Source organism: Octopus bimaculoides, chromosome 4, assembly GCF_001194135.2.
Source record: "Octopus bimaculoides isolate UCB-OBI-ISO-001 chromosome 4, ASM119413v2, whole genome shotgun sequence".
Classification (NCBI taxonomy): Eukaryota; Metazoa; Mollusca; class Cephalopoda; order Octopoda; family Octopodidae; genus Octopus; species Octopus bimaculoides.
In genome coordinates this window covers 86,985,276-87,004,653 of record NC_068984.1, presented here as the reverse complement: position 1 = coordinate 87,004,653, position 19,378 = coordinate 86,985,276, and the positions used below count along the sequence as shown (strand labels likewise).

At 34.2% G+C, this 19,378-nt stretch overlaps 1 protein-coding gene across 2 annotated transcripts in view; it reads left to right on the top strand.

Moving 5' to 3' along the window:
• Positions 1 to 19,378, top strand: part of LOC106870214 (5'-nucleotidase domain-containing protein 3) — a 43,320-nt gene that overhangs the window by 16,115 nt on the left and 7,827 nt on the right. For both annotated transcript variants that reach the window (XR_008263954.1, XM_014916218.2), the window contains exons 6-13: positions 3,495 to 3,563; positions 6,259 to 6,315; positions 7,755 to 7,815; positions 9,147 to 9,249; positions 9,367 to 9,468; positions 10,842 to 10,926; positions 13,235 to 13,321; positions 15,328 to 15,381. Coding sequence is in view for 1 of the 2 variants with exons in the window: in XM_014916218.2 (XP_014771704.1) it covers positions 3,495 to 3,563; positions 6,259 to 6,315; positions 7,755 to 7,815; positions 9,147 to 9,249; positions 9,367 to 9,468; positions 10,842 to 10,926; positions 13,235 to 13,321; positions 15,328 to 15,381 (618 nt within the window). In the remaining variant the exon portion in view is untranslated. The remainder of the gene's footprint in view (positions 1 to 3,494; positions 3,564 to 6,258; positions 6,316 to 7,754; positions 7,816 to 9,146; positions 9,250 to 9,366; positions 9,469 to 10,841; positions 10,927 to 13,234; positions 13,322 to 15,327; positions 15,382 to 19,378) is intronic.

The window sequence follows — 19,378 nt, the reverse complement described above, 5'->3', positions numbered from 1 at the left end:
AGCAGTGACCCATTAACTTGACATACCCAGTATTGGACCTGGTGTCATTTTAGTATTCAGCTAGCTCGTATCTATTTTAGGCTAGGTCTCTTAAGATGTATAATTTAGAACTACTACTACTACTACTACTATGTTTCCATTTTCTGCTGAGTGTCTTCATGACACCTAGGGCAGAGAAATGCACTATACATTGGTAGGCCATTAAAATAAACACACCAGATTGTTCATTTACAAAGTCATGTGATAGAGAAAAAGGGGAAGAATGACAGACAGAGAGAAAAAATAAAAAAGTAAACAAAGAAAATAAAGGGGGGAAAAAGAAAAGGAAATTCACAGTGACAATACTCTTCTCAGTACATGTGAAGTACCAGTTAAGATAATCTTTTGCACTTCCTGCATGGATGGTAAGCCAGAGTTCATTTTTAAATAATTTTCAGTTCCTTTTTTTGATCATTCCAAGTGCTCCTACAATCACTGGTATTGTAACTGTTTTGAGATGCTACATCTTTTCAATTTCAATTACCAAATCTTTATATTTTCTGAGCTTATCAAATTGCCAAGATATTATGGTCACAGGGTATGCTTCTGTCAATCAATAAACATACTATATTGTTTTGGTCTTTCACAGGAATATCTGGTTTATTTGCTTTGATGGTACAGTCTGTACATACTGGAAAGCCCCAAAGAATTGTTACATTTTCTACTTCAGTTACAGCCTCATGGTGATGCTTGTACCAGTTTTGATTTTATAATGCTGACATATTATTCAATGTAGATATTGGCCAACTCTGTCATTTCTTGATTTATATTCTACAAGTGCTAAAACCTTGCACTCAGAGATAAGGTGGTCCATTGTTTCAATCTCATTGTTGCAGTATTGGCACTTTGGGTCTACAACATTTTTCATCACATTGGCTTGATAGTTCTGGGTCAATAAGCTCTGTTCTTGAGCTGCCAAGATAAAGCCTTCACTGTCTGCCTTTAGCCTTGAGCTCCGTAGCCACTGATGGGTGTGCTTCTGGTCTACATTACCTTGTTTGCTACAGGTCACATATTTGTCATGCAGAGGTTTTTGTTCCCACTTATCAGTCAATTGTTCAAACGTATTTTGTTTTGTTATTGATTTCACTTTCTTTGCAACTACAGTTGCACTTCCATCATGCTGTTCAACCTGGATATTATGCATAAACTCACTTGAAAATTTTTTGCTCTCCTTCATAACAGAATGAAGTTTCTTACATCTTTCATGGTTTTCAATGAGTTTTAGCATCCAGTCATTAGATGTTTCAAGATATTTTGCCAGGCCAATTGTGTGGTTTTGTAAGAGATTTCAAATTGGATCAAGCCTCAGTTTCCTTAAGCTCTTGGTAGGTAAAAACAATCTATGTCTGCCTTTGGGTGGTGCATCTTATTGCAAGTCAACAGCTTATGGATCTTTTTGTCAATCTTCCTTATTTCACTCATATTCCAGTTCAACACATTGAAACTGTAAATAACAACCGGAACTGCTAAGGAATTTATAGCTAACACCTTATTATATGCATTTAACTTGGATTTTAGGACTGCTTGAACTCTCCTGTAACATTCCTTCCTGATCTCTTTCATACTTGCATGTTGAATGCCAGAGCCCTCATTTATTTTGAGGTATTTGTAAGTTTGTTCATGCTCAAGTTCTTTTATGACTGTCAACATCCAGCATCACTGAATGTGAGGTCTTCAATTTCCCTTTATGGAAAGTGGCCTTGACACATTTATCAAGATCAAATTCCATCCCGATGTCATCGCTGAAATCTTTCACAGTACATAGTAGTCCTTCAAGCTCATTATCATCTTTGCCATAAAGTTTTAAGTCATCCATATAAAATAGATGACTTATTTTTTTGTCGCCAATTTTATATCCATACCCTATTCTGTTAAGTTCACTTGTAAGGGGTATCAGGGCTAAGCAAAAAACTGAAGGTGAAAGTGAGTCACTTTAGAAAATTCCGCAGTTGATATTAATATTTTTTGTGGTTAGTACTCCATTACAGATGTATAACTGGAAATTTGTATTCCACATTGACATGTTGTGCTTCAGGAAGTTTGAAATCACAGGAGAAATTTTAAAGATATCCTGTGATTTCAAGATCCATGAATGCTGTGTGCTGTCAAAGGCCTTTTTATAATCAATCTATGCGGAACTGAGATTTCTGTTATGACAGTTCTCAAGGATCATGCAATTGATTAAGAGTTGGTCTTTGCACCCATCAGAGCTTCATCAGCATCCTTTTTGTTCAGTGGGAAAATATTGTTCTGTTCCATAAATTTTAGTTTGTTTTCTATTTTGGATTGTATTTTAGAGTTTATGAAGTGTTTCTCTATCATGCATACTGGTGTGTCTTACAACTGCAAGCTTATTCAGGATTTTCTGCTTCATTTCTATCATAGACTCTCTATGTTCTTCAGTAGATGTGTAGTCTTCTAATATTGTTTCTTTACCACTTTCCTCACTATCTTTATCAGGTTCATTACAATTTATTTCTTCAGACATTTGCATCTTCTGGTCAGATGGTATTCTTTCAACTGAAACTCTTGGAGAGTTGCTCTCTTCATCTGGTTCTTTATTTCCTTTCTGCCCTATATTTAGGTCATTTTCTGCTATGTGTTTGATTGCTGTTATTTCACTATCTGTGAACCTTTTATTTCTGAAGATATCCCTCTTAACATTTACTTACTTGTTTTCTTCCACATATAGTCTGCTGTCTTGATTTCATGTTCTCCATTATTTGATAAGAGTGTACAGTGTGTTTCTCTTCAGATGGCCTGCCTAATGCATATTAATCAGTGTATATTACTTCTGTATACTCTTCTTGGGTCCATTTGATCCTCTTCATTTTTCTTTCTGTGGTGGGTGTGGTGGTGGACTTGGAGAGCTCAAGTTGGGGCAGTTCCTATTCAAGTGACCAGCCAAGTTTGTATTCAGAGAAGAGATTGTGCCAATGGATGACTTTTCAACCTCAGACCAGCTCTCTCCTGGGGGGCACACTTCCAGATTAACCATAGGACAAGGAATTTGATGTAGTGTTGTAGTTTTCCTTTTTGTTTCATAAGATATATTTGTGCGACATTAAAATTATTAGTATTCATCCCTGTGACAGTTGTAGAGACTGTTGTTGTCTCTGCTACTACTACTACTATTATTATTATTATTATTATTATTATTATTTCTTTTTTACCTCTACTTTTCTTTGCTGGTCAGGTCTATTCACTACTTACTACACTCCTTCATCGTATCTTTTTGAGCTCAGCATTCAGAGATCACTTCATTTATGAATTATCATCCAGCCTATATCAATCATTAATTTTTTCTTTTGTTTCCTTGTTTTCTTTTCATTAATATGTAAGTAAACCATGAGAAAAATGGAATATCAAATTTAAAAAATATATAAATAAAATCTTTGTTGACATTTTATGTACTTTATAATGATTATCCTGAATTTCTTTTGTTTTATCAGGGTTTAATGCATCAATTGATGGATCTGTTTGCCCTTCCAGAAATTACGCTGTTAGCAAATGTTACTGAGGTAAAAGTCTTTTGATGCTTGTTCATATATTATTATCTTGTTTGTGGTGGCTCAGTTGGTAAAGCGTAGTAATCCTTATCCTTATGTTGGTGGCTCAAATCCATCCCACACTAACCAAATTAGCTAGTATTCTGCTGTAGTCACTTCAAAATTACTTTGAAATAGTTCCCTGTATGCTAAGTGAAATTAATTTAATGAGGTTTTCCTGGCCTTTGATACAATATATAAACAAAGTCTTTGTTAATAAGTTACAGTATATTACATATTGTTATTACTTTATAACTGTACTAAATACTTATTACAGTTGTAAATTAATTTTCCAGAAATTCTTAATAATGAAAAATGTATTTCAAATTACATTCCACAGTACAGTGATTTGACAAAAATGGTAAAGTTTTACACACGTATTCAAATTGTGCCAGTGTTTGCCTTGCATTTCATCCCTTTGTAGTGTATAAGAAAAAGTACTTGTTATATACCAGGGTTGATTTACTCTTATCTACAAAAATTGACTTTGTGTTGCAAAGGAAAAAATCCATATTGTACTTCTAAAGTATTTCATAACTGAGGAAACAACATCTATTTTAATGTACAATACAACATAAATCAGAAGCGAAATAAATTTAAATACTACTAAGCCTTACTCTACTTTAAGTGAAATAATGTGAATGCTGTGCATAAAATAGATATTGTTTAACTAATGATGAGCTACCACATATATACAAACTAGGCTATCCACCTCAGTACTAGCTGAATTTATGGCTGCTTTATATAGTAGATGAATGCTCTGTGCTATTAATTAAGGAAGGAAGCTATGTATGACTTCTCTGAGGAGCATTCAACAAACCTTGAAACAGTCGATCAAAAGATTATCTTTTTCTTCTACATCTGTAATATAGAAAGAATGTGTTCACATATTTCACTTAAGGCACAGTTTTGAAATATTTAAATTTATTCCAGTTCTTTTAATTTGTGCTGTGTTGTGCATAAAATAGATATTGTATATATATATATATATGTAGTGAAACTAACACCTCGATCGCCATTACATACAAAACTACCTATCGCCATTAGATACAAAACTGCTATCGCCATTCTTCTCATTTAAATATAAACAAACGCGAGCGTAGTGGAGAACCCATTCCTTGTCATCATGTGACTGATTATTATTCAAATCGGCAACTTCTTCGAACCATTCCCGCCAGAATGCAAACTGACCAATCACAGCCCTTAATAAGGTCATGTGATAGTGTTTTTCTACTACGGTCTTGGAGCCCCCCTGAACGCTATAAATAGATCAACTCATACCCAGCAAATTTGTCTCGGTTCAGTTTCTCTTTGAGATCTGTTCCGTGTACCACACGACAGCAGCAGCAGCGGCAGCCAGCGACACATCAACAGCTTCGTCCAACGATGACCACCGCCGTCGCCACATCAGCTACACTAGTCTACGACTACTAACCAGCATCATCGTCATGACCAACACGATTCTACTATTACTACTAACCAGCATCAATCTCCACCAGCGTCAACACGACTTACTATGTACACCAAACTAAACCACCGCGGCACATCTCTCTCTTCGATTCTGTTAGGTGACTTAGCTTCACCACGATAAATAAACAGACAAGAGATCTCAGCCAGTGACAAACATCTGTATAACAAGAATCACGGCCCGGCATCGATGCCACAACATCACAACTAGTGATCAGCTCTGACACACACAGCCTCAACTACTTTCACATACAGACTCATACTATAGTGTACTCAGAACTGGTATAAAATGCTCACGTGTTACTGACTCTCTTTCTATCTGCTGTAATATCTCACATACACATACATGTATCACTCACATACATACTTTTCTTTGTACGATGGCCCGTCTTTGATTATGTTCTTATATGTCGCATTCACACTCACACACAGACATACACTTTAATGCCACAATAAATATCTTTGTTATTCATCTTATACGGTTGTGGTCTTTCATTACTGGTCATCTATGTTATCGTAGTATAACATATTTGTATATCATCTTTGATATATATATTATTTTTGTGTTCGACCGTGTGACGCGTTTAAATAAAAGGAGTCCTCTGTTTTTCCATTCGTCACCATTTCTCCTTTTTGAGTTCGCACGGTCGTCCTTACATATATATATATATATGCATATATGATAGCCTTCTGCACAATTTCAATCTAGCAAATTCTGCTCACCACACACTCTCTGAGTGGTTGGCGTTAGGAAGGGTATCCAGCTGTAGAAACTCTGCCAAATCAGATTGGAGCCTGGTGTAGCCATCTGGTTCACCAGTCCTCAGTCAAATCGCCCAGCCCATGCTAGCATGGAAAGCGGACGTTAAACGATGATGATGATGATGATGAAGGCATTGGTCAATTCACAACTATGGTAGTAGACACTTGCCCAAGGTCCTTTGGCATTGGATCGAATCTGAAACCACATGGTGGCAAAACACAGCTATGCTTGTACCCATCTGTGTCAGTAGAACCATGTAATGGACCCTAAAATAAAAATGGAGGTAATGTAGCTGATACCAGAGATAATTTAGCTAATATGCCTTTGCATAATGTTGAAACAAATTAGCTGAAAGTAAATTTTTTTAAAGTCTTGTTTTTGTTGATATCTCATTTTTGAAAATATTCTTTTTTTTTTTTTTTTTTTTCTCTTTTTTAGTACTTCCTTCGTAACAGTATTCCTTTTGACCCTGAATATGTCTTTCATGATGTCCGAGTAAGTAACTTTGAATATCTCTTTAGCTTTGACTGACTTTTATAATTTGATTTCTTTTGTTTGCTTTTCTTTACCCCCACCCTTTTCTTTTCTTTCTTTTCCTTTCTTATCTCACTTTTTTTTTATGTTTCTTTGTATAATATAGTTTATCAATTTTGTCATTTTTCAAATGTGGCATCTTTAAAGTATTTAGCTTTGACAGTTTTTCACAAAACAGTACTGAGCTGGAAAATAACAGTCTCACTTTCTTGTTGCAAGTATTTATAGTTGAGAATATCTAGTTATAAATATATATTTAAGATAGATATGTCAAATTTCTGTTGGTCAAAAAATGAACTTAAAATGTTGTTTGAAAATCTTCAGTTTAGACCAGATCTGTTCGGGCATTCACTCTTGACAAGATTACCAAAGTTATTTACTGAAAATTACTAGAATCACTTATGTCCAGACTCTGAAGTTTGCTTTGTAAATTCAAGGTGGGTGTTGGTATTAGTAGAAGGGAGCTTTATTAGAATTTGTTTATTTTAGCTAGTGGAAGTAACATAAATAAAGATTCTCTTTGGTAACATTTGACTGCATTTGAATCAGGAAAGAAGAGTCATAGATGGAAGAGAGCTGTCAGTTCATTCATACTTCCAGTTACAGACCTAATTCCAATAACAGATCTTGGCAGTGACATTTTGGAAAAGGACTATGTCATTCTTGTGTGAATTTCTATGTAGAAGAAGGAACACATATTCATACCAATAAATGGTGAAGCTAGAGTTTAGAATTAGAAGTGCAAAGATGAAATGCCAAATGATCAACCTGCATAGCAGTATCCTGTCAGCTAAAACTATGCCACAATGCTTGAATAAATGGGTGGCATTGTTACATGTGTGTGTGTATTCATTTTTGCGAGGAAAAAGTTCAGTCATTAGCTATGATGAAGCCATCAACCAATAAAACTTCTAAGTCACTGTCAAATTTTCTTTGTAAAAATAAATGTAATATTTTACTTACATGTTTGGTATGAGCCTTCAATTAATGGTTGACTCTTTTTATACATAACTATATATAAAAACAAATATTATACTTTACTCATTGCAAACATCTGACATAGAACTCAATACTTTAGTAGTGAACCAATTAAATTAGGATTTTGTATTCATTCCATATGTATTCAACCAAAGATGATATAAAAAAGGGTTAAATATGCATGAGGAACATAACCCAGTCAAGCTAATCTATATCCCATCCTTTATACAAAGTAACTCTATTTTCATACATAGAAATTATCATCCGTTATTGCTGGAGTTGTTTATAATAGAAGAAAGTTATTTGGTGAGATAACTCCTTGGCTGGCTTCTTCTTTGGTAATTATTGTGAAGATGGTTAAGATAACTAAAATTTATAACTAAAACCATTCTTACAGCTTCATTTTGCCCATTCTCTTATAGTCTGCAGTACAAGACATTCACTTATCTGGTCAGCTACATCAAGAAATCATGTCTAATATTGGTAAGTTTCATTCTATTCTTCACATATAAACATTACTAAATTCTGTTCAAGCTTATAAAAGAGCATCAATATGATCACCCAACTTGCTAGATGTAGCAGCTAAATCTCCATCAAATGAAACCTTAGTTTTCTTGAAAAGGAAGTGATATATTAGATAATGTAGTCTTAGGCATACAATGCTTGAAAGGACAAGATTATCACACCTAACTTGCAGCTAAACAGTTGCTAATAAGTAAATCTTAATTCTGAGTAGATAAAACTGTTATTTTTATATTTCCATTGTTAAATTGTTTTTAGTAATTTTATTTCTTCTTATTGAGTACGTCTGCAAAAACAACACTTGTTTGTTATTTCATCACATCATCATCATCGTTTAACGTCCGCCTTTCATGCTAGCATGGGATGGACGATTTGATTGAAGCAAATGTCTTCTACTTTAGGCCAACCAATGCCATGTGAGTGGATTTGGTTGGCAGAAGCTGAAAAAAGCCCATCATATATATCTGTGTGTGTGTGTGTGTGCATATATATATAAGTGTGTGTGTGTTTATGTTTCCTTGTTTTGACATCATGTGGTTATTGTAAATAAAAGTCATTCATTTTCAATATTATGTGAAAATATGTCTACAAAATATTACCTTGTTCAGAAATAGGTGAGGGTTGGTGACAAGAAGGGCATCCAGCCATAGAAAATCTGCCTCGAAAAAATATTCTGTCCCACCCATGCAATCATGGAAAAGTGGACATTAAAATGATGATGAATGTTGATGGATTGTGTCACAAAATATCACAGGAACTATGATTTGTATTTGTGTGGTCATCATAGTGAATGATTAAAGAAAATCTAATTTAGTGATTAATATCATCTTTGAATATGAAGAAAAGAACATAACATTAGTGTAGTGGTTTAAACTATACAAGAGTAACTTGGGACTTACAAAAGGAAAGCTTTATATTATGCAGAATGTATAAAACAAGGACTAACTAAAAGTTGGGAAACAAGCATAAATGTTTAAGATAAGCTTACGAAAATACTTTGGACAGGAGAAGGGTTAATGAGTGGTTATGGATTCCAAGTTATATTATTTTCGTGATTTATTATTATCATTATTTTGTTTTTATACATTTTTTTCTTGTATCAGTCCCCAACAGAAATGGAAAACAAATGTTCCTGTTAATGATAATATGTAAAAAATAATTCCTTTTTTTAATTTCATTTTTTTCCCACAATTTTATGAAGAAATTTATAATTATTTGTTAAAGTGTAGTTTATAATTTGCATTTTCAAAATTTTATCAATTTTAATGAATTTTGTATTTTTTCAATTTTAGGGAAATATTTAGTTAAAGGCCCTGAAGTGTTGATGTTGTTACAACGATTGACTGAAGCTAACAAAAAATTATTTCTTATTACAAACAGCGGCTTTCCTTTTGTGTGAGTTTGTTATTATACTTAGTATTAACAGTTTAATTTAGCTAACTACATTTAAATATGGATATTTTTTGTGTAGCTTTCAGTTTTGCTAATTACAACTAAACATTTTTCTATTAGAGATGCTGGCATGCGCTATATTGTTGGTCCTGATTGGCAAAGCCTTTTTGATGTTGTCATCACCAATGCAAGAAAGCCAAAATTCTTTAATGAAGCCACAAGGTAAGATTTCTTCAGTGTATTTGCTATACTATTTCTTTCTATTATATGCTGTTTTTGCAACTCAAGCAAACCGGCCAACAATTCTTTCATAATTTACAATTTTGTATACTCTAAAATTCACACAAAAAACTTTTGTGAGTTTTGTAACTCCTTGTGAGTTTGTTAATTCCTTGCTGCCACTGTTGTAATGCCCACACCAATATAGCAGTATTGTTAGTTAGACTAGTAAAGACATAACTATCTATCTTTGACTGACATTCCGACTGACCCTTTCTTAACTTCCTACATCACAGTATTTGTACTGACTAGCACATACCACTTGTCATGTGGGAGGGGTTCTCATTGTTACTATTATCTCTATAACAGTTAAATTACAAAATTATTTTCTATTTGTTCAGTACTCTAACACGTTAATGTTATATTTAATCCCTTCTACAGAATCATTTATCTTATTGTATATTTCTTCTGATCAAATGTATTTCATGTCATCGTCATCATCATTTAACATTCACTTTTCCATGTTTGTATGGATCAGACAGAATTTCTTGAGGCAGATTTTCTATGGCCAGATGTCCTTCCTGTCACCAGCCCTAATCTGTTTCCAAGCAATGTTTTTTTTTTATTGATTTTATGAGGTTATTATTTTAATTTGCCACATTGCAAATGTTCTTTATATTAAAAACTTGTATCTGTTCTGAGATGTTGGCAGCCCTTGAGCAAATTGTACATTGCAGAGGAGGTCTAATAAAGCTCAAAATGTTTTCAGAATTTTTAGCTGATTGAAACTTCATGAGCTCTTTCCCTTGCACCTGATATCAATGACTTTTCATTAGGGTTGTAATTATACCATCATCATCATCATCATCATCATCATCATCAACATTTAATGTCCATTTTCCATGCTGGGATGGGTTGTATGGCTTGACAGGAACAGGCAAGGCCAGGGGCCACACCAGATCCCATAGTCTGTTTTGGCTTGGTTTCTATGGCTCAATGCCCTTACTAACACCAACCACTTTACAAAGTGTATAGGGTTCATTTTATGTGGCACCATCACCTTCAAAATTAATTACTGCTCACCACTTCAAGTATGGTAGCCTGCATTTATTTCTAAGCTGTCCACCACATGATTCAGTCTTAGAAATGCAAAGTAAATAATTACTTGCTATCTACATGGTCTTGAGAGAATGAATGTTGTATCAATGAGTTGTTGATCCAACTCTAATGTAAATCATCATCTTTATATGCATCACCATTTAACTTCTAGACATAATATATGTTACTCTTAACCTTCTAATTTACTATTTAAAAGAAATACATCTCATGCTTATTGGTTTATTTTCCATTCAAGCAAATACTTTTTCTCTTTGTAGACCTTTCCGTATATATGATGCTCACACTGGGACACAGTCTTGGGACCGTGTGCATAGACTTGACAAAGGAAAGGTGTATCAGCAGGTAAGCTACAAATTTGAGAAAATATTTTGAAGGATTTTATCATGGATTTTTTTTTATTAAATATTTATTTGATTGAAATATTGAAATTATGTGTCTGAGATTCATAAAAACCAGTATTCTTTTCTACTCTAGGCACAAAGCCCAAAATTTTGTGGGAGGGGGCCCAGTTGATTAGATCAACTCCAGTATGTAACTGGTGCTTAATTTATCAACTCCGAAAGGATGAAAGGCAAAGTTGACGTCGGTGGAATTTGAACTCACATTAAAACCAGTATTATAAAAAAATAATAATAATTTATTGCAAAACTGTTAAAATTGTCTCCAATTAATAATGCTGGTCTTAATTTGCTGCTCTGTATTCTTAAATTATCTGTCTTTGATTTATATTTTTAATCAAATAAAATCCTTAGATGCAGCCAGCATCCTGTTTTTCACCATCTTCCTCCTTGATGTTGCTCAAATAATGGGCAAGGAGGGAGAAGTGGTTTTCCTATTAAGTTAGTCAGTCTCGAACCTACAAACCCTTTTGGCTGGAGCTTATCATAATTTACAAAGTGTTTAAGTAATTGTGAGTACAAGACTGCCCCCACCCAACCCCCAAATGAGACACCAGTCTATTGCAAGGTTCAAGTCCCACTTCAACCCCCAGCTAAATGAACTGGAGCAACGCAAAATGAAGTACTTTGCTCAAGAACATTCCAAGAATTGAACTCATGACTTAACAATCATGAGTCCTACACCAACACCCAAACCCACTGTGCTATGCACCTTCATGGACTTATTATACCTTTTTATATTTTATCATATTGAATTCAGCTGTAATTTATTAAGGAAAGACAAAATAACTAAAGATATCAAACAATTAGGTGCTGAATCATGAGGTTACATCTTACAGTCTTGATGTCATTTACTGAGCTGGAGATTAGGTTTCAGGTCCATTCCGGAAAAATAACATCATAGTCAAATGTTCTGTTCCTGGGAGAATTCATCTATCATTGACTTTTTAAATTCTGAAGCTAGTGACAAGTTTTGTTAATTTCAGGATTCTAAAAGAGCTAATTACTTTTTCTATTACATCTAATTATAAGTCTTGTGGTTGTATGGTAATGAATTGTATCATATTGCATTGGTCCTGTGAATTTTATTCTCTACATCTGAACATTCAATACCTTTCCCTTATCAGTGATAATGTTTTAGTATTACCAAGCACATCCTGACACAAATTACGTTCTCCAACTTCCTTGCAAGTATCTAAATTTCTATGACACTCTAAGTCTTCTACTATGGTTCAAGATACTTCAAAATAGAAACTGATAGATGCTGTCTATCTCATCGCAGAAGCTCAAACAAGGAAGTCTGTATGTGGTTACTCAACTTACTAGAAATAGCAACCCTCAAAACACATCCTGCTATCTTTAAAAAAATACACAGTCTGGGTAAACTATTTCCCCAAAACAAGATGGGTTGAATGTGATTTCAATGCTGACTTTAAATTAAATAACAAATCAGTAGTTATGTTGGTAAAAAGAAAAAGGGAAGTGGAAAAGTAGAAGTGATATAAGAACATAGAAGAGTTTATGTGAAGCGGGCTGACCATACTGAAGAAGTAGAGTAGTTTTGAGAATTATAATGAATAATCTGTTGACAGGTTACCTCACTGTTTTTGTAATACAGATATATCATCCAGAAATAGGATTAATAAAATGTGTATACTTGGAAGATTGTAATAAATAGCTTAGTGTGGATAGCCTTGCCATTACACTTTAAGATACATATATGAACAGAGAGAAATGTGTTGGGAAACTCATATAGTTAGTAACTTACTACAAGCTACCTCCAAGTAAATCCTCTGAAGAAACTGAAGTGTCATAAAATAAGCAATGTGGAATTGTATTGTAGATAGCAATTTAAGAAATAACTGAGAAGCCATTGCGTTTCCTCATGAGAAGATAAATGATGAGAAAATTGTATATGGTGAGGTTAATATGAATGAATGAGTATTTTAGATGGAATTAGGTCTATAGAGACAAATGTGTCTGAAACTGTATGGATACAGCAACAGCAAACCACTATCAACATCTAAACAACTGCAACTCACAAAACATTTCTAGTCTGTTATTTAAGTGAGACGTTAGGGAAGAAATATTTAACTTGTTTTACATAATGAGTGAAAAAAAATGCAATTCTTCCATTATTATTACTTCTTAAGTAATTATTCTAATTTAGTAAGAAATTTCAGTAACAAAATATTTTTGAAATTCTGTGTAGAAATGTAATGTTTAATTTTTAATCATATTTTTATTTCTAGGGCAATTTTTCACTTTTGCGACAGATGACAGGATGGTTTGGTTCAAAGGTGTTTTATTTTGGTGATCATGTTTACAGTGACCTAGCAGTAAGTCAGTCTTTTTCTTTTACTTCCTTCCATCAACTAAACTGAATTTTTTTCTTTTTAAACAAGAAACTTGTACAAAACACTTTATTCAATATACAAAGAAGGGAGCTGCTGTGTGGTTGCTTAAGAGACATCAAATAATGTAGTCATAGCTGAAAAACATTTGAAAATGATCATGGCTGCAGCATCTTTGATCATAGTTCCTAAGGAAGAAACAATAACTTTATCTAAACTTTCCTTCTTGTAGCTTTATTCCATGATTCCTAATTAAATGGAAATAAACTAGTTTCACCAAACATCCTATCCTTCCAGTTTGGGCCCCATAATGCATGGGCATCTGTCCACTGTCTTTCTTTACACTCACAAATGTAAGAAAAATTATATTAAACTTATATTTGATATAAACAATGGTGTACTCAACGAGAATTTTATTTAGGTTTATCATTTTTAATTGTTATTTTCTCCCTAATAAGAAAAATTGGTATTTAACTCTAGTTTTAAAACTTCAAAAAAAAAAAAGGAAAAAGAATATTATTGTTTATTGTCACAAAAGGAATGGCAACAGCCATAAAACTTTTTACAAAGTCCCCAAGACTGGTGGGACAAAGCAGCGAAGAAACCAGAAGTTTGGTCAGAATGCTTACAACAGAGTGAACAATGCTAAAGGTACTCGAGAGTTAGATGGTGATGTTAAACTGGGGGATGGATTAAGCTTACTACCCAAGAACAAACTTGCAGGGATAATTCATCCTATTAGATGTGGATGAACAAGCTAACAGAACATCAATGTTTAAGTGGGGATAAATATTACCTCTCAGTATTGATACTGCCTCTGTCACTAAATATATCTTTTTAACCAGTTTGTAAAAACTAACACTTCCTTTTTCTGAGCTGAAATTTGAAACCATCCACCACTGGCCAAACAGGCGTGAAAGAAATTTCTTTGTCCTGTCAAAAAGTGATGGATGGATTTCACTTCAACCTCTGACCTGAGCTGTGTCATTTAAAGTTCAAGTGGACAGGAGGCAGCCTACATAGGTAGAAATTACTCCTGTGGTATGTCTGTCCTTCTAGCTGTCATGACCATTATAAATACAGTCAGACACACGACAGACAGGCAGATAGCCATCAACGGGCAAACGGTCAAAGCAGACAGCCAGCAATTAACTTGTGCCAGTCAAGCAGCCATCATAGAACCACATATTCAGCATGGACAACCAACACAGTAGCAGTCGCAGAACATAAACAGACACGACCGAATGACCAATGCATACACAGACACAAAACAAGCCCAGTTCTACCTCATCACATCGACACAGTCTTTCCCCTGTTTATTTTTTACTTCGTCGACTCGAAGCAAGTTGGTAATGTAATGTAGTGGGTAATGTCATGTAGCAGATTTTCTGGTGTATACAACACATAAATGCAAGTGTTAATTAAATAAATTATTTAAACCACAATCAATGCTTTACCATTGTTTTACTTTGATGTCATCTACTTGTCTATTTCATCTGCTACCTCAACAACATCTTTTGTTACACATCCCGCTGCAAGTTCATCCAATGCCTTGTACAGTTTCTGTCTACCCACTGTTACTTACAAGGTTTGGTTTGATCTATAGAGGGTAATATACCTAGATGTAAAGCAAACTTCTGACTATGCCTCTCCCCATACAATGTATTCAAGCTTTTGGTCACAGAAGTGGAAATTCAAGCATCTTCATAAAGTCAATATTTACCTTCACCTTAGTATGTTTATGTTACCTAGTATTTTGTAAATAGCCTCCTCCGCATTATAGAATCTCCTGAAAATCTTGCTGTCACATAGAGTATTATAGTACACAATCTTTTTCATGCTAAATGGGAAAATACATTTTGCATTACATAATTCATATTACAGCAAAATGTTTGCAAATGCACCACTTCTGTAATGCAGGGGATGCCTACATGTTGAAATAATTCCTTGATATAGAAATTTATTTATCATGGTTATTTTTCTTATTATAGGATGTTGCCCTGAGGCATGGCTGGAGAACTGGAGCTATCATTCCTGAACTTGAGGTATGTGGTAAACGCAATTACTCAGCATCTTAAACTAAGGCTTTAATTGATTTTATTGAAATTGGTGATAGAACTATTATTGGAATTATATCTTAAAATGTATCAAATATTTATTTAAAATTACATTAAACTATAAAATTATTTTCATATTCATTTAAACATCAGGTAAAGAACTGGCTAATCTCATTATGGGGTCATCTCTGACTGTTTAATAAATTTGGAATTATTATTTCAGATGTTTACATTTCTGCATTACTGTGATTAGCTGATATTTATTCTGCACACTAGAGCAGATAAAATCATTTGTTTGATAGGGGGTTCAAATCCACAGCCCTGAACAAACTTAGTTACAACCAAAAGCATTCTAGCCATGACCATCCTCGTTTATTCTCAGACACGATGTATCTAGCATTTCATTCAATATTTCCACTCTTTAAGATGGTAGATTGTGATTTATGAGAGATTTTGCTACTATATCTAGCAATTCTAATGACCACATAGCTACTTCCTCATTGGCTTGTTATGTTTACTAATGAAGGAAGATTGAGAAAACAAGCAGGAAAATTGTCAGGTCAAATCTGAACATGTTCTCCTTCCTCCAAGAGAACATAATGGATCTAGATGAATGGTCATATACTGTACAATAGAATCATAAATACCCTGAAAGTATAAAAACAAATCCAGCAATGGTGATGATGACTGTGATTGGCACTTTGACACCCCACATAATTAAACTTGTATTTTACTGTTATTTTTACACCTACAGTATTTACTCAGATATAATGCGATTTCAAATGTAATATGACTACACCTTTTGTACTTAAAAATCAGTAATATACTTTATCCTCTTATTTTTAATTACACTTGATTATAAAGCTTCTTCTATTTTGACCCTGATGTTTTGAATTAAGTTTTTCTCAATATGCACGAGTCCTATTTCTCACCATTGAGGATGTTTGTTTCCTCCCCAAAATATGTCAAGAAAATTTACTGTACATTCTAAAGAATGAAGACTACATTTTTCATAAGTCATTTTGTCACCAAAAGAGAGTTGACTATGCTAAGCTTGTGTGTCTGTATTTTAAAAGTAAAAGAAAAAACGTTAACTATAAGTCATCAACAGATGACTAAACCACTAACAAAATATCTTGGTGAAGTATGTAAAAGCATTAAAACCCTGATTTTTTTGTTTATTTGTTTTCCAAATGCTCAAGCCAAAATCTTTATGGTCAGAGCGTCCTTGATGCCAAGAAATGCGGTAAATACTGTAGTCTTCTTTAATTAATATTACCTTATTTAGAGACTGGAAATATATAAAAAGAATATTAATTGTTACTTATTCTGAGTAATTAACTGCTTATAGCATGGCCTAAAAACCTAAAAAATAAGTGAGGGCAACTGCAGTCAGATCTCAAAGATTATGTTATCTTTTAAAAACTATATAGAATGTTTACTACTACATGTATTAATTCTTGGTTTTAACTTCATGTAATTATTACTAAAACTGACTTATATTTATGATTTTCCAACCTATGCAGAAAATTTATTACTATCAGTGCCAGATCTAGACATAAACTAAACAAATTACAGTTTAGGACCTCACAATCCACAGGGGTCTCAAAATATTTAAAAGGCGTACATCCATTACCATTTTCCAACTAGGGGATCGAGCTCACTAGGTCTAAAGTTTTGGACCTCACAATCCACAGAGGTCTCAAAATATTTTTAAAGGCATATATCTTTTACCATTTTTCAATTAGGGGACCAAGCTTACTAGGTCTAAAATTTAGTACCTCACAATCCACAGGGGTCTAAAAATATTTAAAAGGCATATATCTTTTACCATTTTTCAACTCATGGACTGAGCTCACTAAGTCTAAATCTGGCTCTGACTACTGCATACATTAGTACTTGTTGTTGACTTCATGTTATTGTTACTTACAAACTGACCTAAATCATTTTAGGTTTTTGGAAATTAAATCAACTCATAACCTTACTTAAAAACTTAATCTTTTCCACTCAGCCCAAACATAAAAGCATAAAAACAAACAGCTCATGTAGGCCCAGTAATAACTGCAGCACCATTAATCATAAACATTTTGCTGGGATGAATAGCAATAGTTATGTTCTGACTAATTCCACTTTGCTTGACTTTGCCAGAGCCAGCACCAGAATCTGCAGGCATATGAGTAAACTTCTATATGGTTGCTTGACTGCCAAAAACCCTTCAAAGAGATAACATGTCCTTCATAAAGATAGCAGCCAAATATCCTTCATATTACACATCACTAGCTCAAAAAAAAAAAAAAAAAAAGAGAAGATCACATTGATTAATATGGTCCTAGATATACTATGCCTGAAATAAAAAAATAAAACTGGATGGTTATGGCTGCAATGCTTTTGATTACAGGTCTGCTCAAGCTGATCTGGGGTTAAACAACAACAACAAGTATATAGACAAGTCATTGAGGGAGTGTATGTGGTTTCTCCACCTAAACACAGCAGCCAAATCTCTTTCAAATCAAATCCTGCCGTCTTAAGAAAGGCAGGACACATTAGGTAGTGTAGTCTTGGATCCCTTTTTTTTTAAATAAGAAGGGATGACCTTGGCTGGGATGCTTTGATCATAATTCTGAATGACTAGAGCTGGCAATGGGCTAAACAACAATAAAACAGAAACACACTGGACAGTGGAGAGAATAGAGCATGTCCAGACTATTACAGTAAATTCCATCTGATTGATAATATGCATGTCAGAGTGCAGTGTTCTTCTCAGCTAGGTGGTAAGATGGAATAATAATAATAACACAGGTACTGAACTTCTAATTTGGAATCCAGAAATCTGACTATTTTTGAAACTGGCAAGCTTTGAATTTCGTGGGCTGTTGTAGTTCGCCACATGGCCATTTTGTTTTGGTTTCTGTGGCGTATGTGCCACACAATGCCAGTTCCTGTGTGACTGCTTCTGTGTATTAATTTGTATATGTTATACAATTTTGTTCTTTACTTTTCGTTGTTTATTTTATATTTTCAGTATATATTTAGCCTGTGTCCAGAAATCTAGACCACCTCCGGTCCCAAGGTTGCCAGATAAGAGGTTCAGTACCTGTAGTAGTAGTAGTAGTAATAATAATAATAATCTTCCATTTCCATGCTGGCATGGGTTGAACAGTTTGACATGGAGCTAGGCAGCTGGAAGGTGCCTAGACACCAATTGTCTGTTGTGGCATGGTTTCTACAGCTGGATGTCCTTCCTAATGCCAAACACTTAAGAGAGTGTGCTGGGTGCTCTTTATGTGCCACCAGCACAGGTGTATTTATGCAGCACTGGCACAGGTGCATTTTATGTGGCACCAGCACCTGAAAAGACAAGCCTATACGTGTGGAAGACAGTGATTTTACTGTCTTATCAAGTACAGCAAATTATCACATCTCCTGGTCCCTTGTCATTCTTCAGTGAGGCCCAGCGTCCAAAGATCCTTTCTTTCCTAATGATAGTAATAATAATAAGAATCCTTTCTATTATAGGCACACAGCCTGAAATTTTAGGAAAGAGGGATAGTTGATTACATCAACCCCAGTATTTGACAGGTGCTTATTTCATCAACCCCAAAAGAACGGAAGGCAAAGTCAACCTCAATGGAATTTGAACTCAGAATTTAAAGATGGAAGAAATGCTGCAAAGCATTTTTCCCAACATGCTAACAATTCTGCCACCTTAATAATAATAATAATAATAATAATAATAATAATAATCCTTTCTGTAAAGGCACAAGGCCTGAAATTTTTGGGGATAGGACTAGTCAATGACATCTTCCCCAGTGTTTCACTGGTACTTAATTTATTGACCCCGAAAGGATGAAAGGCAAAGTCAACCTTGGTGGGATTTGCACTCAGAACATAAAGATGGACAAAATACCACTAAGCATTTTACCCAGCGTGCTAACAGTTCTGCCAGCTCACTGCCTTAATGATAATAATATTAATGATCCTTTCT